Source organism: Salvelinus fontinalis, chromosome 24 (assembly GCF_029448725.1).
Source record: "Salvelinus fontinalis isolate EN_2023a chromosome 24, ASM2944872v1, whole genome shotgun sequence".
In the NCBI taxonomy this organism is placed as follows: domain Eukaryota; kingdom Metazoa; phylum Chordata; class Actinopteri; order Salmoniformes; family Salmonidae; genus Salvelinus; species Salvelinus fontinalis.
This window is the reverse complement of record NC_074688.1, coordinates 37,350,378-37,377,125: the sequence shown is the minus strand read 5'-3', so window position 1 is coordinate 37,377,125 and position 26,748 is coordinate 37,350,378. Positions and strand designations below refer to the sequence as shown.

The following is a 26,748-nucleotide window of genomic DNA, read 5'->3' as shown; positions in this document are numbered from 1 at the left end:
CCGAAGATGACATTCCAAAAGGTGTCTATAATATGGTCTGGGTGCGCTCTATTTCAATTCTTCCACAGTTCTAGAATAGATGTTTAGTTCTAGAGAGTGGTCAGTTGGTCACTTGAGACCTTGTAGCAGGTAGCCTAGTAGTTAGAGCGTTGTGCCAATAACCGAAAGGTTGCTAGATCGAATCACCGAGCTGACAGGGTAAAAACTTGTTCAGTTCTGCCACTGAACAAGGAAGTTAACCCACTGTTCCTCAGCCGTCATTGTAAATGTTAATCTGTTCTTAACCGTCTTGCCTAGTTAAATAAAAAAGGTGAATTACCTGCTGGTCAAATGGTCCCTGGCAGGTAGGTACTGTATATCTACTCCAATAGTTAAGGCCTTGAGGTGATGTCAGTCTTATGCTTTTCCCACAGACAGCCTGTCGGGTTGTTACAAGAAGAGGGGGGGGGTTTACTAGCAAGCATAGAAGGCGTAAAAAGATGAGTAGTTGGAGCCAGAGAAGGTCAGCGCGATGCTGCAGCTGGGTGTCCTTTAAGGGCTAAGGCTTGGACTTCAGCACGGGGCAGACAGTAATAACACTGCCGACACGCTACCAGCACAAAACAGACATCCAGATACCTACAGCGCTTTGGGAGGGAAAGGTCAAGCTTTTTTTTTTTATATATTAAAAAAAATAAGACTCCACAGTTAGACAAAAGAGGTGACATGTAATCTAGCAAAAGCGAAAACGCTGTGGCATTTAACCCAATGTCAACACCTACACACTTTCAATGTGGTTCTGAAGAGACAGGCAAGGGGAGGATTGCTTGTAAACTCACTCCAATGAAAAAAAAGAAAAAAAGAGTGGGCGGAAACCCTTTGAGACTGCAGGATGGTGTTGAGAGGACACTGGTCTCCCACCTCAGGTCACAAATCAATTTGGCTCATCCTTCTGAAACCATAGCATTGGGCTTAAAAAAAAAAACTCTGCATAAAAATTATAATATTTGCATTTAAATTAAGCTATGTCAGACCTACGCTGCATGGAAAGCATTATTAAATTAAACAAAAGTCATGTGACTAGAGTAACTTTAAACCCACTGATTACTAACCCCCTCCAAAAAATGATCCGAAAGTAAAAAATAAAAAAGTATTTAAAAGTCAAATCCATCCTTCATAAAAGGACCAAAGTTAATCTGTAAAATGGAACTGAAGTGTTTGTTTTAGAACACAACAAACTGATGGGATAAACCTGCAATATTGTTCACTGTATTAGTCACAACAAGCTCTTGACCAATGATGTATAGAAGAAAAAAGAAAAAATTTATAATAAAAAAAAAGCTGGATTGCTGATGCTATGTATTGGCCAATGAGAGGCTTTGAAGCCACCGGTCGGCCATATTGGTATTCCCCAGAAGAAGCAGCCCTCCATAGAATGAATGGAATTCTGCAGTATTTCAAATTAAAATGTTTCTCAAGGACAAAATGACATGCATTTTGTTGTAGTGGGGACAGTAACATTAGAACTTTCAACAACAACAAAAAACACTTTGAAGAAAATCTGTTTTACATTTTTATCTCACAATTTAAAGGTATGCATTAAGGTGTCTAATAAAATAAGTGTGGCAAAAACAAATGTAGACATTAATGCATTTCTTTAGCTTCCAACATTTTGACAACGGTTGGGTAGTGCCAAGTTGTAGGCACGTGACTTCAACACAGCGTTCCCTATCAGTCATGGTGTATATATGCATATAAATCATGGCACATTTAGTTCAAATTGTCCTTCCGTTGTGGTGACACCTGGGAGGGACGTGGGTAGAAACATTTCTCAGTCTGCGTCCTAAACGACACACTATTCCCTATATAGTGCAGTCCCCTCGTCGTGGCCGTTGACTACGACAAGGGGACTGTGGTGACAAAAGAACTTAGTAGGGTATTCCATGTCTCCAACAGAGAGTGACAGTGTATTCTCCTGGTGGTCAGAGCTACACTGGTTCAGATACAAAAGCAGTTATCAAAACCCAAATTTAAAAAAAGGCAAAAGTAAGAAAATTAACTAAAAAAAAGAAGGGTGGCGGTTTGTGAAATTTCCATGATGAAACGTAAGTCTTTTTTGAAAATCTCTGTTCTCTTCTTAAAGAAGTCAAATAAATAGTTAGCTCCTTAGATTGGTGTGAGGGTTTTGGTGAACCAGTCCCATCCTGGATGCTTCTTGCTGTGTGTGTGTGTATGTCTCAGCCCAGGCAGGCTCGTGTGGGCCCATAGCTCTGGGCCAGTAGGAAGGTCTGTACCACTTCCTGTGTCTGCTGGGGACTAGTATTAACATCCTCTAGGGCATCCGCCACAGCAAACTGCCTATCCCGGAGTCGGTTCCAGTTAGACAGGACGTTGTGATACTCAAACACCTTCTCATAGTTCCCTATTGAGTTGTAGAGTTTGATCAGCCCCCGGTAGTCGTACTCCAGACCGCTGTAGCCCTCACCGAATAGTTTCTTACCTGACAGGGGAAAGATACATGGGTAAAAACAGATGAAGACCAACACAAGCAAGTGCCTTCAGAGAAGTATTCACACTTCTTGATTTATTCCACATTGTTGTGTTACAAAATGGGATTAAAATGGATTTGATTGTCATTTATTTATCAACGATCTAAGAAAAATTCTAATATTTATTTAAAAAATAAAACACTGATATATTTTGATTAGATAAGTACTCGACGCTGAGTCAATACATGTTAGAATCATTACAGCTGTGAGTCTTTCTGGGTAAGTCTAAGAGCTTTGCACATCTGGATTGTACAACATTTGCCCATTATTCTTTTAAAATTCTTCAGGCTCTCAAGTTGGTTGTTTTCAAGTCTTGCCATAGTTTTGACTTAAATCGTCTTGAAAATCTAACTAGGCCACTCAAGAACATTCAATGTCGTCTTGGTAAGTAACTCCAGTGTATATTTGGCCTTGTGTTTGAGGTCATTGTCCTGCTGAAAGGTGAATTAAATCTCTCAGTGTCTGTTGGAAATCAGCCTGAACCAGGTTTTGCTCTAGGATATTGCCTGTGCATAGCTGTATTCTGTTTCTTTTCAACCCCCCCCCAAAAAAACTCCTGGTCCTTGCTGCTGACAAACATACCCATAACATGATGCAGCCATGACTATGTATTCAAATATGAAGATTGTACTCAGATGTGTTGGATTAGCTCCAACATAATGCTTTGTATTCAGGACAAAAAAAAACGACTTTCTTTGCCATATTATTTTTGCTGTATTACTTAAGTACCTTGCTGCAAACACGACGCATGTTTTGAAATATTTTTATTCTGTACAGGCTTCCTTTTCACAGTAACTACAATGTTGTTGATCCATCCGCAGTTCTCATATCATAGCCATTAAACTCTGTAACTGTTTTAAAGTCACCATTGGCCTCATGGTGAAATCCCTGAGCCGTTTTCCTCCTCTCCAGCAACTGAGTTAGGAAGGATGCCTGTATCTTTGTAGTGATTGGGTAAACTGATTAATAACTTATTTCACCATGCTCAAAAGGATAATCGATGTCTGTTTACATCTACCAATCGGTGGCCTTCTTTGCGAGGCATTGAAAAACCTCCCTGGTTTTTGAGATTTGAAATTCACTGCTCGGTTGAGGGACCGATTGAATGTGTAGGGTACTAGTCCTCAGTGCTAGAGGCGTCACTACAGACCCGGGTTTGATTCCAGGCCGTATCACAACTGGCCCAATGTCATTGTAAATAAGGATTTATTCTTAACTGACTTGCCTAGTTAAAAAAAAATGTTAACCACTATTATTGCACACAGTGAGTCCATGTAACTTATCATGTGACTTAAGCACATTTTACTCCTGAACTTTAGGCTTTCCATAATAAAAGGGTTAAATAATTGACTCAAGATACTTCAGCTTTTAACCTGTTCATTGAAATGCATTCCAGGGGACTACCTCATGAAGCTGGTTGAGAGAACGCCAAGTGTGCAAAGCTGTCAAAGGCAAAGGGTGGCTACTTTGAAGAACCTCATATTTGTTTAACACTTTTTTGGTTACTACATGATTCCATGTTTATTTCATAGTTTTGATGTCTTCACTATTAATCTACAATGTAGAAAATAGTAAAAATAAAGAAAAACCCTTGAATGAGTAGGTGTGTCCAAACTTTTGACTGGTGCTATACATTAGTGCATTCGGAAAGAATTCAGACCCCTTGACTTTTTCCAAATTTTGTTAGTCTACAATGGATTACATTATCTCCCCCTCATCAACACACACAACCCCATAATGTCAAAGCAAAAACAGGTTTTTAGAAACGTTCGCAAATGTATTAAACATAAATGGAAATATCACATTTACTTAAGTATTCAGACCCTTTACTCAGTACTTTGTTGAAGCACCTTTAGCAGTGATTACAGCCTGAGTCTTCTTGGGTATGATGCTACAAGTTTGGCACACCTGTATTTGGGGAGATTCTCCCATTCTTCTCTGCAGATCCTCTCAAGCTCTGTCAGGTTGGATGGGGAGCGTCAAGGCACAGTTATTTTCAGGTTTCTCCAGAGATGTTCGATCAGGTTCAAGTTCGGGATCTGGCTGGGACATTTAGAGACTTATCCCGAAGCCACTCCTGCATTGTCTTGGCTGTGTGTTTAGGGTCGTTGTCCTGTTATAAGGTGAACCTTAACCCCAATCTGAGGTCCTGAGCACTCGAACAGGTTTTCATCAAGGATCTCTCCGTACTTTGCTCCGTTCATCTTTCCTTCGATCCTGACCAACATCCCCACAGCATGATGCTGCCACCACCATGCTTCACCGTAGGGATGGTGCCAGGTTTCCTCCAGGCGTAACTATAGGTATTCAGGTCAAAGGTTATCAGACCAGAGAATCTTGTTTCTCTTGGTCAGCATCCATTAGGTGCCTTTTGGCAAACTCCAAGCGAACTGTCATGTGCCTTTTACTAAAGATCTGATTGCTGCAGAGATGGTTGTCCTTCTGGAAGGTTCTCCCATCTCCACAGAGGAACACTGGAGCTCTGTCAGAGTGACCATCAGGTTCTTGGTCACCTCCATGACCAAGGCTCTTCTCTCCCAATTGCTCAGTTTGGCCGGGCGGCCAGCTCTAGAAAGAGTCTTGGTGGTTCCAAACTTCTTCCATTTAAGAATGATGGAGGCCACTGTGTTCTTGGGGACCTTCAATACTGCAGACATTTTTTGGTACCGTTCCTAAGATATGTGCCTCGACACAATCCAGTCTCAAAACTCTACGGACAATTTCGTGGACCTCATGGCTTGGATTCTGCTCTGACATGCACTGTCAACTGTGGGACCTTATATAGACAGGTGTGTGCCTTTCCTAATCATGTCCAATTAATTGAATTGACCACAGGTGGACTCCAATCAAGTTTTAGAAACATCAAGGATAATCAATGGAAACAGGATGCACTTGAGCTCAATTTCAAGTCTCATAGCAAAGGGTCTGAATATTTATGCAAATAAGGTATCCGTTTATTTTCTATTTGCCAACATTTCTACATTTCAAAAACCTGTTTCCGTTTTGTCATTATGTACACACACTTACCGATGGAGATGGATCGTCGGTAGAGTCTCTCAGCATCTTCATACTGGTTCATGTCATAGTTATAGAGCGAGGCCAGATGACCCACAGACAGAGCCACCTCATAGTCCTCCTGCCCCAGAAGCTGCTCCTTGATCTGGATGGCTTTAATGTGCATCTCCTCAGCCTCCTACAACACAGTTTACAATGGTGTGGAGAGAGGTAGGATATCAGGTGATCAAAGCACTACCATTGGACACCAATGTGTGTGTGTGTCTTTCGCCCCCTCCCCCCCTCTAACCTTGAACTTCCTCATGGACTGGTAGAGGCGTCCCAGGTTTCCGTAGTGTTTGGCTGTCTGGACGTTGAACTCGCCGAAGGCTTTCTTGGCCAGCTGTAGAGAGGACAGGTGCAGGTCATAGGCCTCCTGCAGCAGGCGCTCCTCTGTCTCCTTGTTGTGGCAGTCGATGGCGATCTCCTCCAGGATCAGAGCTGGCGAGGCAGTAAGTACAGTTGGAGTCGGTAGTTTACACACACTTAGGTTGGAGTCATTGAAACTCGTTTTTCAACCACTCCACACATTTCTTGTTAACAAACTATAGTTGGGACATCTACTTTGAATGACAAGTCATTTTTCACAGACAGATTATTTCACTGTATCACAATTCCAGTGGGTCAGAAGTTTACATACACTAAGTTGACTGTGCCTTTTAAACAGCTCGGAAAACTCCAGAAAATAATGTCATGGCTTCTGATAGGCTAATTGACATAATTTGTGTCAATTGGAGGTGTACCTGTGGATGTATTTCAAGGCCTACCTTCAAACTCAGTGCCTCTTTGCCTGACATCATGGGAAAATCTAAAGAAATCAGCCAAGACCTCAGAAGAAAAATGGTAGACCTCCACAAGTCTGGTTCATCCTTGGGAACAATTTCCAAATGCCTAAAGGTACCACGTTCATCTGTACAAACAATAGTACGCAGGTAACACCATGGGACCACGCAGCCGTCATACCGCTCAGGAAGGAGACGCGTTCTGTCTCCTAGAGATGAACATACTTTGGTGTGAAAAGTGCAAATCAATACCAGAACAACAGCAAAGGACCTTGTGAAGATGCTGGAGGAAACAGGTACAAAAGTATCTATATCCACAGTAAAACAAGTCCTATATCGACATAACCTGAAAGGCCGCTCAGCAAGGAAGAAGCCACTGCTCCAAAACAGCCAGACTACGGTTTGCAACTGCATATGGGGACAAAGATCATACTTTTTGGAGAAATGTCCTCTGGTCTGATAAAACAAAAATACAATTGTTTGGAGGAAAAAGGGGGAGGCTTGCAAGCCGAAGAACACCTTCCCAACCGTGAAGCACAGGGGGGGCAGCATCATGTTGTGGGGGTGCTTTGCTGCAGGAGGGACTGGTGCACTTCACAAAATAGAAGGCTTAATGAGGTAGGAAAATTATATGGATATATTGAAGCAACATCTCAAGACATCAGTCAGGAAGTTAAAGCTTGGTCACAAATGGGTCTTCCAAATGGACAATGACCCCAAGCATACTTCCAAAGTTGTGGCAAAATGGCTTAAGGACAACAAAGTCAAGGTATTGGAGTGGCCATCACAAAGCCCTGACCTCAATCCTATGGAACATTTGTGGGAAGAATTGAAAAGGCGTGTGTGAGCAAGGAGGCGTACAATCCTGACTCAGTTACACCAGCTCTGTCAGGAGAAATGGGCCAAAGTTGACCCAACTTATTGTGGGAAGCTTGTGGAAGGCTACCCGAAACGTTTGACCCAAGTTAAACAATTTAAAGGCAATGCTACCAAATACTAATTTAATGTAACTTCTGACCCCCTGGGAATGTGATGAAAGAAATAAAAGCTGAAATAAATCTACTATTATTCTGACATTTCACATTCTTAAAATAAAGTGGTGATCCTAACTGACCTAAGACAGGGAATTTTTACTAGGATTAAATGTCAGGAATTGTGAAAAACGGAGTTTAAATGCATTTGGCTAAGGTGTATGTAAACTTCCGACATCACCTGTATACGATTACACATCACACCACCAACATCCACACATCAATCTGTCCCTGAGCTAGAAACAGTCAATAACATCTCCATAAATCCTACTAGGACGAGTAGTCAGAAAGGACTGTGCCGTTTCTCCTCAATCTCATGACTGCCTGTGGTCACAGTCGCCGCGTTCCAGAGGCACTACACAGCACAGTGATGACTCAGATGCCAGCTAGGAGTGACTCAGCGATTTAGAAATGGTGGAAAGAATGACCTTTGACCCTCTTGGAGGAGGCCAGGAGTAGATGGTCTTCGGGGAGAATGTGAGTTATGATGTCTATGGCACGTTCTGCATGGAATCTGGAGGAAACAGAATGCTTGTTGAGTAAGAGGCTGGGCACTTTAGACACACTGCTCAGAACAACAGCAAAAACTTTTCCCAAGAAAACAGATTACTTTAGAAGAAGTACTTTGTCTATGTATCTGAGGGTTACTGACCAAACATACACATGAAGGGGGGGGTTTTGCCACACCACAAAATGACAGACGAAACCCTTACAATCCTTCCTCTTGTCCTTATGGTCAGCTATAATCTTCAGAATCGACTATTCCTAGTTCCTATTCCTTCATTGTGCTTCTAATTCCCATTACGTGGAACATGCCCAGAGCGTTACACCCGCAGTAACCTTGAGTGACTTAAGACTTTTACAGTACCAGCAAACTACAGCCATATGGAAATGACAGAAATATTATTCAAGTCTGCATCCCAAAATGGCACCTTATTCATGTCATAGTTCACCCCTATTCCCTCTTGTCAACAGTAGTGCACTATATTAGGGAATAGGAGGCAGATAAATAGTCTTTAAAAAAAAGGGGAGTCTAACGTAATTATCGAGCAGGGTCAAAGTCAGTCCAGGAATAGTAGAGGAAGGAGGGTGCAGCGACTCACAGAGCGTTGGCAAATTTCCCAGAGCTGTACTGGTGTACGTAGGAGGAGTAAGCCAGGTCTTCGTGAGCCGTCGCCACGTGAATGTTCTTCCCCCCGAATACAGACTGTCTGATGTCCAACGCCGTCTGCAAATGAGAGAGAGACCAGCATTTGGATGTGTCCCAAAACGGCAGTCTATTCTCTATTTGGTCACATACACTCGCATTAACATCTGCTAACCAAGTGTAACAAAATGCTTGTGCTTCTAGTTCTGGCGGTACAGTAATATCTAACAAGTAATCTAACAATTTCACAACAACTAACTTATACACACAAGAGTAAAGGAATGAATAAGAATATGTACATATAAATATATGGATGAGTGACGGCCGAACGGCATAGGCAAGATGCGGTAGATGGTATATAGTACAGTATATACATATGAGATGAGTAATGTAGGGTATGTAAACATTATAATAAGTGACATTGTTTAAAGTGACTAGTGATACATTTATTACATCCAATTTTTTATTATTAAAGTGGCTAGAGATTTGAGTCAGTATGTTGGCAGCAGCCACTCAATGTTAGTGATGGCTGTTTAAGTCTGATGACCATGAGATAGAAGCTGTTTTTCAGTCTCTCGGTCCCTGCGTTGATGCACCTGTACTGACCTCACCTTCTGGATGTGAACTACTTTTGACCAGGGAACTAACCAAAAAGGGGATTTTAGAGTTGAAAAATTCTGGGAACTTCCCCCAAATTCCCAGGTTTTCCTGATTTCCCATACCCCCCCCCCCGCCTCCTGATTCCAGGTATTGTCCAACCAGGATTTGGGGAAAGTTGTGAAATTTTGCCACCCTAGATAAAAAGGTAGTGTATAGTCTATATGAATAACCCACCTGGTAGATGGCCACTGACTGGCAGATGTTATCTACGTTCAGTAGGTAGAAGCCATAGTCCAGCAGAGTGTCTGAGTATTTGGGATGCTTTTGTCCAAAATGCTCCCTGAAATAGTGATCCAGGAACATGAATAATTAGAGAGAGACATTAAGGTCACCTGCTCTTTCCATGACAGACTGACCAGGTGAATCCAGGTGAAAGCTATGATCCCTTATTGATGTCACTTGTTAAATCCACTTCAAATCAGTGTAGATGAGGAGACGGGGTTAAAGAAGGATTGTTAAGCCAATTGAGATGTGTATGTGTGCCATTCAGAGGGTGAATGAACAAGACAAAATATTAAAGTGCCTTTTGAACGGGGTATGGTAGTAGGTGCCAGGCGCAACGGTTTGTGTTAAAAACTGCAACGCTGCTGGGAATTTTCCATGAGTGTGTATCAAGAATGTTCCACCACCCAAAGGACATCCAGCCAACTTGACACAACTGTAGGAAACATTGGAGTCAACATGGGCCAGCATCCCTGTGGAACACTGGCGACACCTTGTACATGTCCTGACGAATTGAGACTGATCTGAGGGCAAACTCAATATTAGGAAGGTGTTCTTAATGTTTGGTATACTCAGTAAATATATATATATATATATTGCTCAAAAAAATAAAGGGAACACTTAAACAACACAATGTAACTCCAAGTCAATCACACTTTTATGAAATCAAACTGTCCACTTAGGAAGCAACACCGATTGACAAATTTCACATGCTGTTGTGCAAATGGAAAAGACAAAAGGTGGAAATTATAGGCAATTAGCAAGACACCCCCCAAAACAGGAGTGATTCTGCAGGTGGTGACCACAGACCACTTCTCAGTTCCTATGCTTCCTGGCTGATGTTTTGGTCACTTTTGAATGCTGGCGGTGCTCTCTCTAGTGGTAGCATGAGACGGAGTCTACAACCCACACAAGTGGCTGAGGTAGTGCAGTTCATCCAGGATGGCACATCAATGCGAACTGTGGCAAAAAGGTTTGCTGTGTCTGTCAGCGTAGTGTCCAGAGCATGCAGGCGCTACCAGGAGACAGGCCAGTACATCAGGAGACGTGGAGGAGGCCGTAGGAGGGCAACAACCCAGCAGCAGGACCGCTACCTCCGACTTTGTGCAAGGAGGTGCACTGCCAGCGCCCTGCAAAATGACCTCCAGCAGGCCACATTTGTGCATTTGAACGTTCTGCTGCCTGCAACATCCTCCAGCATGACCGGTTTGGCGATGGGTCAGTCATGGTGTGGGGTGGCATTTCTTTGTGGGGCCGCACAGCCCTCCATGTGCTCGCCAGAGGTAGCCTGACTGCCATTAGGTACCGAGATGAGATCCTCAGACCCCTTGTGAGACCATATGCTGACACATGCACATTTGTGGCCTGCTGGAGGTCATTTTGCAGGGCGCTGGCAGTGCACCTCCTTGCACAAAGTCGGAGGTAGCGGTCCTGCTGCTGGGTTGTTGCCCTCCTACGGCCTCCTCCACGTCTCCTGATGTACTGGCCTGTCTCCTGGTAGCGCCTGCATGCTCTGGACACTACGCTGACAGACACAGCAAACCTTTTTGCCACAGTTCGCATTGATGTGCCATCCTGGATGAACTGCACTACCTGAGCCACTTGTGTGGGTTGTAGACTCCGTCTCATGCTACCACTAGAGTGAGAGCACCGCCAGCATTCAAAAGTGACCAAAACACCAGCCAGGAAGCATAGGAACTGAGAAGTGGTCTGTGGTCACCACCTGCAGAATCACTCCTGTTTTGGGGGGTGTCTTGCTAATTGCCTATAATTTCCACCTTTTGTCTATTCCATTTGCACAACAGCATGTGACATTTATTGTCAATCAGTGTTGCTTCCTAAGTGGACAGTTTGATTTCACAGAAGTGTGATTGACTTGGAGTTACATTGTGTTGTTTAAGTGTTCCCTTTATTTTTTTGAGCAGTGTATATATACACACACACACACACACACGCAGTGGGGGGGGGGGGGGGGGGGGGGGGGGGGGGAGTATTTAGTCAGCCACCAATTGTGCAAGTTCTCCCACTTAAAAAGATGAGGCCTGTAATTTTCATCATAGGTACACTTCAACTATGACAGACAAAATGAGAAAAAAAAAATCCAGAAAATCACATTGTAGGATTTTTTATTAATTTATTTGCAAATTATGATGGAAAATAAGTATTTGGTCAATAACAAAAGTTTACCTCAATACTTTGTTATATACCCTTTGTTGGCAATGACAGAGGTCAAACGTTTTCTGTAAGTCTTCACAAGGTTTTCACACACTGTTGCTGGTATTTTGGCCCATTCCTCCATGCAGATCTCCTCTAGAGCAGTGATGTTTTGTGGCTGTTGCTGGGCAACACAGACTTTCAACTCCTTCCAAAGATTTTCTATGGGGTTGAGATCTGGAGACTGGCTAGGCCACTCCAGGACCTTGAAATGCTTCTTACGAAGCCACTCCTTCGTTGCCCGGGCGGTGTGTTTCGGATCATTGTCATGCTGAAAGACCCAGCCACGTTTCATCTTCAATGCCCTTGCTGATGGTAGGCTTTGTTACTTTGGTCCCAGCTCTCTGCAGGTCATTCACTAGGTCCCCCCGTGTGGTTCTGGGATTTTTGCTCACCGTTCTTGTGATCATTTTGACCCCACGGGGTGAGATCTTGCGTGGAGCCCCAGATCGAGGGAGATTATCCGTGGTCTTGTATGTCTTCCATTTCCTAAATTGCTCCGACAGTTGATTTCTTCAAACCAAGCTGCTTACCTATTGCAGATTCAGTCTTCCCAGCCTGGTGCAGGTCTACAATTTTGTTTCTGGTGTCCTTTGACAGCTCTTTGGTCTTGGCCATAGTGGAGTTTGGAGTGTGACTGTTTGAGGTTGTGGACAGGTGTCTTTAATACTGATAACAAGTTCAAACAGTTGCCATTAATACAGGTAACGAGTGGAGGACAGAAGAGCCTCTTAAATAAGAAGTTACAGGTCTGTTAGAGCCAGTAATCTTGCTTGTTTGTAGGTGACCAAATACTTATTTTCCACCATAATTTGCAAATAAATTCATTAAAAATCCTATAATGTGATTTCATCTTTAAGTGAGAGAACTTGCACAATTGGTGGCTGACTAAATACTTTTTTGCCCCACTAATATATATATATATAAATAAAACACTGAGGTTGGCCAACCTATAAAAAGGATTTATAAAAAAAGATTAAAACAATAGTTTATAAAAGGATACTTTAAAATGTAAAAAAAGTGTTACCATAAAAAAGGAGTGAATAGAAACAGGAAGTCTTACCGTGCCAGAAAGACGGCGTGTTTAATCAGCTGTTCCGCTTTCCTGAACTCCCTCTTCACAACACAGGCCTGTTAAAGAGACACACAGCCAAGCAGACGTCACCATTTATTCTCTGTCTGCGTTCCAAATGGAAACCTAGTCCGTATATAGTGCACAATTTCGTATTTTTTTTAACAAAATATTTATTGGCATTTCTTATTTTTACAATCATCAAAATATGACACAGATAATGCCCTGTTATTCCTTCCACCTACTATAGTGTACTAGTTTGACCAAAGCTCATAGAGATATATATATATATATATATCTTTACCTTTATCTTATCAGACTTGCCACAACTGAAGTTTCTTCTGGAAAAATAAATGAATTGTGTTCCAGTCTCTCTATATTACCTCCCAGAGTTGTTCTGCTGTCAGCCACACTGCTGTATTGTATGGATACAAGGCTAGTTCCTTCCCGAGTGCAGGGGACGGAATAGGATTGATGTTATCCTTTAGCAAACAATGTCTCGGTCACTTCCATAGCGTCTCAAACAACACCGTCCCCATAACTTTTCATGTGTGTCCCAAAATGAACACCCAATTCCCTATATATTAGGACACTACTTTCAACCAGAACCTAGTGTGCAAAAAAATGGGTCCTGGTCAAACGTAGTGCTATTTGAGATACATCCACTGTCTCCATAACATTTCTGTTACCTTGGAGGCTTGCCTGAGGACGTCCACCACCACTTTGACAGGCAGGTCCTCTGTGATCTCCTTCATGGCTTCTATGCACCACCTGTAGGCCTGACACACAGGAGCAGGAAACAAGACTCGTCATTTACATTTTGGTCATTTAGTAGACGCTCTTATCCAGTGACTTCGAAGATCAGTCTGATCAAAAAGACTTTCTAAATCAACGTTTCTTGCTAGCATCCTCTGGCCTGACGTTTGGCCAAATGATGGTCTTAATAGATTTTCTGGTAGTGTAGGAAGAAGAATATCCTTCATGGCTTATCCACAAAATATGACTAACAGTTTTTTTTTTTACTACTGGTTATGTTTGAAAAAGCTTTGGTTTGAAAAGAGATTTTGTGTAGAAATAAGAAGGAAAGCCTACCTCATCGTAGTGACTCTTGGCAAAGAGCAAGGCACACAGCTCTCCATACAGCGCTGCTTTGTTGGCCTGGTGGCCATGTTTGGCTAGTTTGTCCATGTAGGACTGGGCCAGCTTGAATGTCTCTTCTCCCTGATGGTATTTACAGTTCCCATTACGGACATGGAGCAGCCTGAGGAACACGGACACCACAGAGAAGAGATGAGGGAAAGAGGCTCCTGTATCTACCCGCAATGAGGAAAATTAACTGGAGCTAGCAGTGGTTGGTGCAATAACACCTTTATTCAGAAACTATGACAGACAGCCAGCTAGCCGGCCAGCCAGCCAGACATCTAGCGGGCCAGACACGAACAGACAGACAGCCAGCCTGACAAACAGACAGCCAGCTAGCCAGCAACAGACAGCCAGACACAAACAGACAGACAGCCAGACACAAACAGACAGACAGATAGCCAGCCAGCCAGCCAGACAAAAACAGCCAGCTAGCGGGCCAGACATGAACAGACAGCCAGCTAGCAGGCCAGACACGAACAGACAGCCAGCTAGCCGGCCAGACACAGACAGCCGGCCAGACACGAACAGACAGACAGCTAGCGGGCCAGACACAGACAGACAGCCAGCTAGCGGGCCAGACACGAACAGACAGCGGGCCAGACACGAACAGACAGCGGGCCAGACACGAACAGACAGCCAGCTAGCGGGCCAGACACAAACAGACAGCCAGCTAGCGGGCCAGACACAAACAGACAGCCAGCTAGCGGGCCAGACACAAACAGACAGCCAGCTAGCGGGCCAGACACAAACAGACAGCCAGCTAGCGGGCCAGACACAAACAGACAGCCAGCTAGCGGGCCAGACACAAACAGACAGCCGGCCAGCGGGCCGGACACGAACAGACAGCCGGCCAGCGGGCCGGACACGAACAGACAGCCGGCCAGCGGGCCGGACACGAACAGACAGCCGGCCAGCGGGCCGGACACGAACAGACAGCCGGCCAGCGGGCCGGACACGAACAGACAGCCGGCCAGCGGGCCGGACACGAACAGACAGCCGGCCAGCGGGCCGGACACGAACAGACAGCCGGCCAGCCACGAACAGACAGCCGGCCAGACACGAACAGACAGCCGGCTAGCCGGCCAGACACGAACAGACAGCCGGCTAGCCGGCCAGACACGAACAGACAGCCGGCTAGCCGGCCAGACACGAACAGACAGCCGGCTAGCCGGCCAGCCAGCGGGCCAGACACGAACAGACGGCCAGCCAGCGGGCCAGACACGAACAGACGGCCAGCCAGCGGGCCAGACACGAACAGACGGCCAGCCAGCGGGCCAGACACGAACAGACGGCCAGCCAGCGGGCCAGACACGAACAGACGGCCGGCCAGCGGGCCAGACACGAACAGACGGCCGGCCAGCGGGCCAGACACGAACAGACGGCCGGCCAGCGGGCCAGACACGAACAGACGGCCGGCCAGCGGGCCAGACACGAACAGACGGCCGGCCAGCGGGCCAGACACGAACAGACGGCCGGCTAGCCGGCCAGCCAGCGGGCCAGACACGAACAGACGGCCAGCCAGCGGGCCAGACACGAACAGACGGCCAGCCAGCCGGCCAGACACGAACAGACGGCCAGCCAGCCGGCCAGACACGAACAGACGGCCAGCCAGCCGGCCAGCCACGAACAGACGGCCAGCCAGCCACGAACAGACGGCCAGCCAGCCACGAACAGACGGCCAGCCAGACACGAACAGACGGCCAGCCAGACACGAACAGACGGCCAGCCAGACACGAACAGACGGCCAGCCAGACACGAACAGACGGCCAGCCAGACACGAACAGACGGCCAGCCAGACACGAACAGACGGCCAGCCAGACACGAACAGACGGCCAGCCAGACACGAACAGACGGCCAGCCAGACACGAACAGACGGCCAGCCAGACACGAACAGACGGCCAGCCAGACACGAACAGACGGCCAGCCAGACACGAACAGACGGCCAGCCAGACACGAACAGACGGCCAGCCAGACACGAACAGACGGCCAGCCAGACACGAACAGACGGCCAGCCAGACACGAACAGACGGCCAGCCAGACACGAACAGACGGCCAGCCAGACACGAACAGACGGCCAGCCAGACACGAACAGACGGCCAGACACGAACAGACGGCCAGACACGAACAGACAGCCGGCTAGCCGGCCAGACACGAACAGACAGCCGGCTAGCCGGCCAGACACGAACAGACAGCCGGCTAGCCGGCCAGACACGAACAGACAGCCGGCTAGCCGGCCAGACACGAACAGACAGCCGGCTAGCCGGCCAGACACGAACAGACAGCCGGCTAGCCGGCCAGACACGAACAGACAGCCGGCTAGCAAGCCAGCTAGCGGGCCAGACACGAACAGACAGCCAGCTAGCCGGCCAGACACGAACAGACAGCCAGCTAGCCGGCCAGACACGAACAGACAGCCGGCCAGACAGCCAGCTAGCCGGCCAGACACGAACAGACAGCCGGCCAGACAGCCAGCCAGCTAGCGGGCCAGACACGAACAGACAGCCAGCTAGCTAGCGGGCCAGACACGAACAGACAGCCAGCTAGCTAGCGGGCCAGACACGAACAGACAGCCAGCTAGCTAGCGGGCCAGACACGAACAGACAGCCAGCTAGCTAGCGGGCCAGACACGAACAGACAGCCAGCTAGCTAGCGGGCCAGACAGCCAGCTAGCTAGCGGGCCAGACAGCCAGCTAGCTAGCGGGCCAGACAGCCAGCTAGCTAGCGGGCCAGACAGCCAGCTAGCTAGCGGGCCAGACAGCCAGCTAGCTAGCGGGCCAGACAGCCAGCTAGCTAGCGGGCCAGACACGAACAGACAGCCAGCTAGCTAGCGGGCCAGACACGAACAGACAGCCAGCTAGCTAGCGGGCCAGACACGAACAGACAGCCAGCTAGCTAGCGGGCCAGACACGAACAGACAGCCAGCTAGCTAGCGGGCCAGACACGAACAGACAGCCAGCTAGCTAGCGGGCCAGACACGAACAGACAGCCAGCTAGCTAGCGGGCCAGACACGAACAGACAGCCAGCTAGCTAGCGGGCCAGACACGAACAGACAGCCAGCTAGCTAGCGGGCCAGACACGAACAGACAGACAGCCAGCTAGCGGGCCAGACACGAACAGACAGACAGCCAGCTAGCGGGCCAGACACGAACAGACAGCCAGCTAGCGGGCCAGACACGAACAGACAGCCAGCTAGCGGGCCAGACACGAACAGACAGCCAGCTAGCGGGCCAGACAGCCAGCTAGCGGGCCAGACACAAACAGACAGCCAGCTAGCGGGCCAGACACAAACAGATAGCCAGCTAGCGGGCCAGACACAAACAGCCAGCTAGCGGGCCAGACACAAACAGCCAGCTAGCGGGCCAGACACAAACAGACAGCTAGCCAGACACAAACAGACAGCCAGCCAGACACAAACAGACAGCCAGCTAGCCAAGAACAGACAGATAGCCAGCCAGCCAGACAAAAACAGCCAGATAGCCAGCCAGCTAGCCAAGAACAGATAGCCAGCCAGCTAGACAAGAACAGACAGCCAGCTAGCCAAGAACAAATAGCCAGCTAGCCAGCCAGCCAAGATCAAACAGACAGCTAGCCAGCCAGACAACAACAGACAGCCAGCTAGCCAAGAACAGCAAGCCAGCTAGCCAAGAACAGCAAGCCAGCTAGCCAAGAACAGCAAGCCAGCTAGCCAAGAACAGCAAGCCAGCTAGCCAAGAACAGCAAGCCAGCTAGCCAAGAACAGCAAGCCAGCTAGCCAAGAACAGACAGCTAGCTAGCCAGACAAGAACAGACAGCTAGCTAGCCAGACAAGAACAGACAGCTAGCTAGCCAGACAAGAACAGACAGCTAGCCAGCCAGACAAGAACAGACAGCTAGCCAGCCAGACAAGAACAGACAGCTAGCCAGCCAGACAAGAACAGACAGCCAGCTAGCTAGCTAGACAAAAACAGACAGCCAGCTAGACAAGAACAGACAGCCAGCCAGACACGAACAGACAGCTAGCCAGCCAGCCAGCCAGAGCCAGCCAGGACCTACCTGACGCAGCACTCCACAGCTCGGTACCAGTGCAGCACCTCGTCGTGGAGCGTGCACAGCTGCAGGCACGACAGGAACACCTTCTCTGCATCACAGTACCAGCCTGCGTCAGACAGGAAGCCACCTAGAGGACAGAACCGACTATTACAACAAAGTATCAACTGGGGTACCTCCCAGATAGCCTCAGACCACAGTACGGTAGTGGGGTGTTGCAGGTCATCTTGTTTGCAGTTACACTGAGTATTTCAGAAGATTGGTAACATAGCCAATTGTGTGTCCCCAATGGCACTGTATTCCCTATATAGTGCACTACTTTTGACCGGAGCCCTATGAGTTCTGGTCAAAAGTAGTGCACTATATAGGTAATAGGATGCCATTTGGGACACACAGTGCACTACTTTTGACCAGAGCCCTATGAGTTCTGGTCAAAAGTAGTGCACTATATAGGTAATAGGATGCCATTTGGGACACACACACTGAGACTATACACGCTTCTTCACCTACCTAAAATGAAGCCGAACTGAATGGCCTTCTCTTTGACGTGGGCGTCTGACTCTGCAATGTAGGAGCAGCGGCGGCTGAAGGAGTTGGCCAGTACGGAGGCCACCTTCACTCCATGGTCCATCAGGGCCTGGAAACAGTGGTGCAGCAGGTGTCTGGTAGGAGGGACAGAGTAGCTAAGGATTTTTTTAAGCTTTCATTGGACAAGTTACAAAGGGGATAATAGAAGCAGAGAAAAGTCTCCGGATGAGAGCGCCAGTGTTAGCACTAAAACCAAAGCCCCTCAACCTGAAGCAGACCAGACAGTTTTAACACATCAACATTGATATGATCAATGTTAAGTGGCGGGAGGGGGGGGGGGGGGGGGGGGGGGGGGGTGTGTACATTAGGACTGCCATTAGTCTGAAATGCCTGGGGACTTTTTGGCACAACACGGTTAACAGTGTGAACTAGGGCTGGGAAATGCCAGCGACATCACCACGCGTAGGTTCCCGATGCCACGTGTAATGCGATTTTGATATGCATTCCGATTCCATACTGTGATTTTATTGCAATTTGATGTTCTATAACGTATTGCTCAATCTGCTGCAGAGAGACGAGAGAGAGCCAGGAGAAAATTAGTTTTGATCAGTCATGGAAATAAAGTGCTGAAAACATTTTTTTTTAAAGAAGATGGAGAACACGTCGTAGGATGAATAACACTGGAGATTTGGCACAGGTCAGACTTTTATTATATTATTATTACAAATCGATACTTGGGAGTCAAAGTCTGGATATAATATCATCCAGAATAATATCAGGATATGTTACTGTTTTGATGTTCTTCCCCCATCACTGGTGTAAACTGAAGGCCAAGCTGCATGACCCACAGGCATGAGACAGGAGTCATCTTTTTAGGGGTGAGTGACACACACACACACACTTTCACTCACTCCGTCTCTCTGTCTCGCTCTCTCTGGTCATAAACCAGTCAGTCAGTCCAGCCAGGCAACATATGTCTCAGCAGGTCACCTTTACTACACATCATGTCAGAATGGTGTAAAGCAAGGCAGGACAGAGTGTGTGGGTGACTCCACTCTCAAACTGCAGTGGCCTTAGGTAGGTAATGTCATAGCACCCTATTCCCTACATAGTGCACTACTTTTGAATAGTAATTCACTATGTAGGGAATAGGGTGCCATTTAGGGCGCATACCTCGTTTCAGGTGGTCTTTTGAGGAACCACCTCGGGGACAGGCATAGTGGAAAGGAAACACACTGTCTGTGTGTAGGTTTACGACCCGGTCCATTTTGGTACCTTACCTTTTGTCAGAAGCTCGCAGAACTTTGGCAAAAACCTCCAGCTCACAGAACTCCCCTCCCAGCTGGCATAGCTGGCCCTGTTGGTATAGCTGAGAGCAAGAGAGGAGAGAAACCTTTGAGGTGGAGAAACCAAATGGGATGCTCGAGGGGGGGGGGGGGGGTGCAGGAATGCCCACGTGCAGGAACGCCCTGAATTGCAGGCTGCAGTTGCACACTATAGCTGTTTTTGTCCAGACAGCATCAGATACAGTGTACGTGGGCTACAGATACGGTGCAGTCGGGAAGTATTTAGACCCCTTGACTTTTTCCACATTGTTACATTACAGCCTCATTCTAAAATTGATTAAAATTCGTTATTTCCCATCAATCTACACACAATACCCCATAATGACATCACAATATCCCATAATGACATCACAATACCCCATAGTGACATCACAATACCCCATAGTGACAAAGCGTAAACAGGTTTAGACATTTTCGTAAATGTATTACAAATTGCTTATTTACATAAGTATTCAGACCCTTTGCTATGAGACTCAAAGTTGAGCTCAGGGGCATCCTGTTTCCATTGATCATCCTTGAGATGTTTCTACAACTTGGAGTCCACCTGTGGTAAATTTAATTGACTGGACATGATTTGGAAAGGCACACACCTGTCTATATAAGGTCCCACTGTTGACAGTGCATGTCAGAGCAAAAACCAAGCCAAGAGGTCGAAGGAATTGTCCGTAGAGCTCTGAGAAAGGATTGTGTTGAGGCACAGATCTGGGGAAGGGTACCAAAAAAATGTCTGCCGCATTGAAGGTCCCCAAGAACACAGTGGCCTCCATCATTCTTAAATGGAAAAAGTTTGGAACCACCAACACACTTCCTAGAGCTGGCCGCCCGGCCAAACTGAGCAATTGGGAGAGAAGGGCCTTGGTCAGGGAGGTGACCAAGAACCCGATGGTCACTCTGACAGAGCTGCAGAGTTCCTCTGTGGAGATGGGAGAACCTTCCAGAAGGACAACAATCTTTGCAGCACTCCACCAATCAGGCCTTTATGGTAGTGGCCAGACAGAAGCCACTCCTGCGTAAAAGGCACATGACAGCCCGCTTGGAGTTTGCCAAAAGGCACCTAAAGACTCTAAGACCATGAGAAATAAGAATCTCTGGTCTGATAAAACCAAGATTGAACTCTTTGGCCTGAATGCCAAGCATTACTTCTGGAGGAAACCTGGCACCGTCCCTACGGTGAAGCATGGTGGTGGCAGCATCATGCTGTGGGGATGTTTTTCAGAAGCAGGGACTGGGAGACTAGTCAGGATCAAGGGGAAAGTAAAGAGAGATACTTGAGGAAAACTTGCTCCAGAGTGCTCAGGACCTCAGATTGGGGCAAAGGTTCACCTTCCAACAAGACAACAACCCTAAGCACACAGCCAAGACAACGCAGGAGTGGCTTCGGGACAAGTCTCTAAATGTCCTTAAGTGGCCCAGCCAGATCCCAGACTTGAACCACATCAAACATCGATGTAGAGACCTGATAATAGCTGTGCAGCTGACAGAGCTTGAGTGACCTGCAGAGAAGAATGGGAGAAGCCCCAAATACAGGTGTGCAAAGCTTGTAGTGCTATACCCAAGAAGACTCAAGAATGTAATCGCTGCCAAAGGTGCTTCAACAAGGTACTGAGTAATACTGAATACTTATCTAAATATGATTTCCGTTTTTTTTAAATATACATTAGCAAAAATGTCTAAAAACTTATTTTTGCTTTGTCATTATGGGGTATTGTGTATAGATTGATGAGGGGAGGAAACAATTTAATCCATTTTAGAATAAGGCTGTAACAACAAAATGTGGGAAATATCAAAGGATCTGAATACTTTCTTAATGTCCTCTGCCTCCACGACGATGGCAGTATTATTAGCGGCACCTGTCTTTTTACTGAAGATTTTATTGAATTTTAACTGAAAAATGTCTCATCTTTTCTCTTCTCTGCCCCGCTCTGAAAGCACCTCATTGCTGCAACTTAATCTCAATGAAAAACACGTTTGCAATCACATCGTGTTAAACAATGCACGGGAACTCTGTCAGGGACAATATTCCATTGATTATTGTGAACCAGTCTGTGCGTGATTAAAGACATTTGTTCTTACTATTATGAGAGACGTGGAATATATTAAAATTATGAAATTATTGATCTATTATGAAGTATTATTTTTGGCTGTAACGTTATTTGTTTTTCAACAATGTGGCCTCATTACCTGGGCACAGACTTTGCTGCTGCGGAACCAAATAAAATTGTGAATACACTTCAGCAAGTGAAGTTCTTGATTTGACAAAATGTGAAGCATAATGCCTGTCTCCTAGCAAGCTTTTTAGAGTAAACAACTAGCGAGCTAATGTTAGCTAGCTAGGCACAATAACAAACAAGAAACTGAGCTAGCTAATTTAGCTAACAGTAGCAAACTAAAATCACAATAGACTAACTCGCTAAAGTTTTACCAAACAGTGACAGTCCTTACCTTATAGTACACATCAAACCGTATATTTTCAGGAAGGGAGCGAATGTCCCTTCTAGATCGACTGTAGTTGTCCACCACTGCAGATATAGCAGTGTTGTACAGTGTTTCAGGGATCCATTCTAGCTCCACCGCCGCCATATTGTTTTCCTTCTTCAGCAACAGACTACTTCAAACCACAGATAGAATAACGAGACAGATATTTCACCACATGTATAAATGGGAAGCATCCGCTTGGCGTTTCCGCTCACTACCAAATATGGCAATGAGAAGAAGCCCAGACCGACAGTGGGAGAAGATGGAACGAGATGGATTTTGGCTAAAATCCTGCTAATTTTCTCATCGATTAAACATGTGATCGGAATACCGTTTTCTGTTCCCAAAATTAGACTCTGTTACGAACAGAGTGGATTTAGTTTTGTAGATTTTACCCTTTGTCAAAGTTTTCAAAAATTGCGTTGTTTAGAAGGCTTGAAAGGGCAAATTAGTTATTGCACACGCGTACTTCAGAGTAGGCGTTCCCTAATGGAAATATGCAAAAAGTAATACTAGACCGCGCCAATAGGATCTCGCTAACTCGTTCTTGCTTGTTCTGCCCACTATGACTCATTTGTTCCCATTTGAAACGACGGGCTGTGGTCTATCTTGGTTTAGTTTTAAAAATCTTCGTTCCAAACTCTTACTACATACTCTTCACTACCTAACTGGTTTACACTTTCTCTGCGACTCCTCATACACCATTTTGCTTCCAACTCAGAGGAAAACAGAGAACGATTCGAGGGGATTGCACAAACACAACTACTGGCTGTCATAATCCCATGTTTTGTCCCTCATTCCAGATCATTTGCAAGACCCCCCCCCCCCTCTGTACTGCGCTCTCTCTGCTCCCGACCGATGAGGGGGTTCGATTAATCGCGCCCGTGTATGCGTGTATTGCATGGCTAAACGTTTATTGCATTCGATTTGGAACTGGGCTGCCTCCTGGGCGTGAGCCAGGTGTCCTGCTCTGTCCGATGTTGAAGTCAGCTCAAAACAACAGTGACGTAATTAAGCACGTGTAGTAATGAGTAGGGTTTTGGGTTTTCACATGTTTTTTGTTTAATAAAAACGCTTTAGCTGGCTTCCCAATTAAAACTAGTTAGAAAATTCTAAAATGTATTTTATGGAAAATAAATGTATGTTTCTGGACGATGCACCATGCTGCCTTGTTGACAACATGACGGTGCGGCGCGGGTTACTGTTGACGTCACGTCCCAGTGCCTTTCCGCTCAGCAGAATCGAATCCGCCCAAAAACTGTATTCGAAGCTCCCGACCAATAACTTTACCGAGCAATGGGCGATGGACCTTCTGTCGGGTACTGGTACAGGCACAGGTCACTTTGGTAGAGGATAGGTATAATACAATGCCGTTGGTACAGGACAGGTGGAATACGATGTCGTTGGTACAGGACAAGTTAATACTATATCTTTGGCACAGATTAGGTGGCGTTCTTGGTTTACTTTTTTGCAGTCTCGCTGGTCATTGGGAATAGAGTGCCATTCGTGACGTACGTACGCTTTCTTCCGGGACAGTTTGTGCACATATTTAATGTCTTTAATCTGGTCTCATGCCAAAATGCGTTGTAACTGGTATTCTTTCAACTAGGTTTCAATCTTAATTGCTAAAAGGGTATATCAAATTAAATCAAATTGTTTGTCGTCACATGCGCCGAATACAACAGGTCGTTGACTTTATAGTGAAATGCTTACTTACAAGCCCTTAAACAACAATTACGTTTAAAGAAGATTTTTTTTTAATTTTTGTAATAAAAACAACATAAATATCATAAATAATAGAAATATAACTAATTAAAGAGAAACAATAGTATACTGTAGTTGTTGATATGTATAAAAGCTGGAGATTGAGGAAATATGAATCACAACATCCACTTGATCCACGTTGTGTACGTTGTAACCCCCCAATAAGTCAAGAAGACACCACTCACAAAACATTTTTATTTCACATATTTTCAATTCAAATTTTCCACATGAACACTGTACACATGCACTAGTTGCTGTCAGTGCCAAGCGGAACAGGGTGGCGTAACAGAATGAACCTGTAAAATTACTCACTTCACCTGGAAAAAACAAAGGACACATCTCAAAATATATATATATGGCAGTACTTTTGACCAGGGTTCTGGTCAAAAAGTAGTGCATTACATCGGGAATAGGGTGTAATTTGGGACACCACCAAAATAATGTCAATAAAAACATTATGCACAAAACAATCCCCAACAAAGTAACAGACACCAGTATCACTTCACCGTCTTTTCTTCTCAATCCAGTTAAAACATTTTTTTTTTAAAGAATATATATATAACTAATATTGGCCTACTAGGAAATACAACAAACAAAAATGTTACAAAATGACATAAAAATTGCACTTTGGTCTAGAAAAACAAAAAAACTACATACTGTATGACTAAAGATAATGAATAATTTAACGAGAACTGTTCGTCAAGCAAATGTGGCAGTCGGCAGACCTTTCTAAAAAACACTAGCACTGCTAAAAAGTCTGATGCACTGTAAAAAAATAATAATAATCACAACAGCAGCCAAAATGAGGACAAACAAGGTGAAATAATGAAACAATGCTTGAACTTAAAATCACATCATTCATACAGGAAAGTAATATCCGTTTAGGTAACTGAAGACGAAGCGTCTGAATGCTTTTCAAATAGAACATTCATATCATTTCAAAAAGATGTCAACAAGTCATAAGTAGCCTACCGGTCAGATTCAAAGTCAATCAACATGAGAATAAAATGTAAGTTTTTAGCTTATGATCCCCCCCCCCCCCAACCAAGTACTCTTCCTGAATTCAAACCCCTCTAAACGAAAAAACAACACAGAGTGTACAGACCATTATCAACGCCTGCTTGTTTCCATGACATAGACTGACCAGTGCAACTCAAAACGAGGAAAGTGTTCTTCATGTTTTGTACACTCAGTGTTTTGACATCTAGCTAGTTTCCCCACGACCACTTCCTCTTATAAGACCACTGCATCAGAACTCATAGAAATCATTTTTGTTTTTTTGGGGCCATGACAGTCTAGTACAAATCAGTCTGAAATACTGTCAATCTGAACAAAGTATGGTTTGAAGTGACTGAAATGCTTTAGAAAAAGGTATTGTGGGAAGTTCAGATCATTAGCCAATCATGTTGTATGTTCTTCTGTGTAGAACACAACATCATCATTGATGCCCCCCCCCCCCCCCAAGTCTGATTTAGTGGCTGGTCTTGTCCACTCTGTTCTAATGAGGCTTGTGGACATTGCAGAGGGAAACAGAAGACATATTCCTGAGAGTCATATCTTTCAGTGACGGGGTCATAATATTTTGTAGCTTAAACGGTCCATAAGATAGAGCAACACTTGTAGGACGAAAACAGAAACGGCTCTGTTTATTACAACCATATCTGACGTAACCCTGGTTCTATGAACCAAACACGATTTTATTTTGTCTCGTAACCTCATTTTTCAAAATCAGGAGACCCTACTAGTTTTGGAAACGCAGGCCTACACAGTTAATTGTCTGCATTTGGGACGCAGGTATTGTTGTTGGGGGTAAATGCAGCAACAACAACAAAACAAAAAGGCAAATAATAGCAATTACAGGTAATGGCCACAAGGTGTCGTCTGATCTCATCGGACAGTGGGAACAACAACATTCTGACTGACTATATTACACAGTTCACCTTCATCAACTATTAATTAATTATTACATTGAACAAAAATATGAAAACGCAACATGTAAAGTGTTGGTCCAATGTTTCATGAGCTGAAATAAAATATCACAGAAATGTTCCATACTCACAAAAAAAAAACGGGTTTCTCTCAAATGTTGTGTAAAAATTTGTTTATATTCCTGTTATGAAGCATTTCTCCTTTGCCAAGATAATCCATCCACCTGACAGGTGTGGCATATCAAGAAGTTGATTAATAAACAGCATGATCATTACACAGGTGCACCTTGTGCTGGGGGACAATAAAAAAAATACCACTCTAAAAAATGTGCAGTTGTCACAACAACACAATACAACAGATGTCTCAAAGTTGAGGGAGAGTGCAGTTGGCATGGTGACCTCAGGAATATCCACCAAAGCTGTTGCATCATCGTTTTAGATCATTTGACACTATACGTCCAACTGGCCTCAGACCACGGTGTAAGGCGTCGTGTGGGCGAGCGGTTCTTTTATTATTAGATTTTTTTGAGGTTGTATTTTTATCCCCCTTTTCCTCCCCAATTTCAATCTTGTCTCATCGCTGCAACTCCCCCAATGGGTTTAGGAGAGGTGAAAGGTCGAGTCATGTGTCCTCTGAAACATGACCCGCCAAACCGCTCTTCTTAACACCTTCCCGGCTTAAAATTTGAACCCGGAAGCCAGCCGCACCAATGTGTCGGAGGAAAACACAGTTCAACTGACGACCGAGGTCAGCCTGCAGGCACCCGGCCTGCCACAAGGTGTCGCTAGAACGCGATGAGCCAAGTAAAGGAGTAAAGGCCCCCCGC

The 26,748-nt window shown here is 45.5% G+C and overlaps 2 protein-coding genes across 2 annotated transcripts in view; both read right to left on the bottom strand.

Annotated features, from left to right (window-relative positions):
* Positions 1-1,539: 1,539 nt before the first annotated feature.
* Positions 1,540-22,512, bottom strand: LOC129822388 (amyloid protein-binding protein 2-like). Its single transcript, XM_055880632.1, has 13 exons — positions 22,197-22,512; positions 19,689-19,777; positions 18,391-18,542; positions 17,887-18,010; positions 13,803-13,971; positions 13,400-13,489; positions 12,702-12,769; positions 9,377-9,482; positions 8,499-8,623; positions 7,824-7,909; positions 5,833-6,023; positions 5,556-5,721; positions 1,540-2,479 (listed from the first exon to the last, which is right to left on the bottom strand). The coding sequence occupies exons 1-13, from the start codon at positions 22,332-22,334 to the stop codon at positions 2,217-2,219; spliced, it is 1,767 nt and encodes a 588-aa protein (XP_055736607.1). The 5' UTR covers positions 22,335-22,512; the 3' UTR covers positions 1,540-2,216.
* Positions 22,513-24,174: 1,662 nt separating this feature from the next.
* Positions 24,175-26,748, bottom strand: part of LOC129822386 (protein phosphatase 1D-like) — a 22,702-nt gene continuing 20,128 nt past the window's right edge. The window contains exon 6 of the mRNA XM_055880630.1: positions 24,175-26,748. This exon is cut by the window's right edge and continues 2,031 nt beyond it. The gene's annotated coding sequence lies outside the window, so the exon portion shown is untranslated.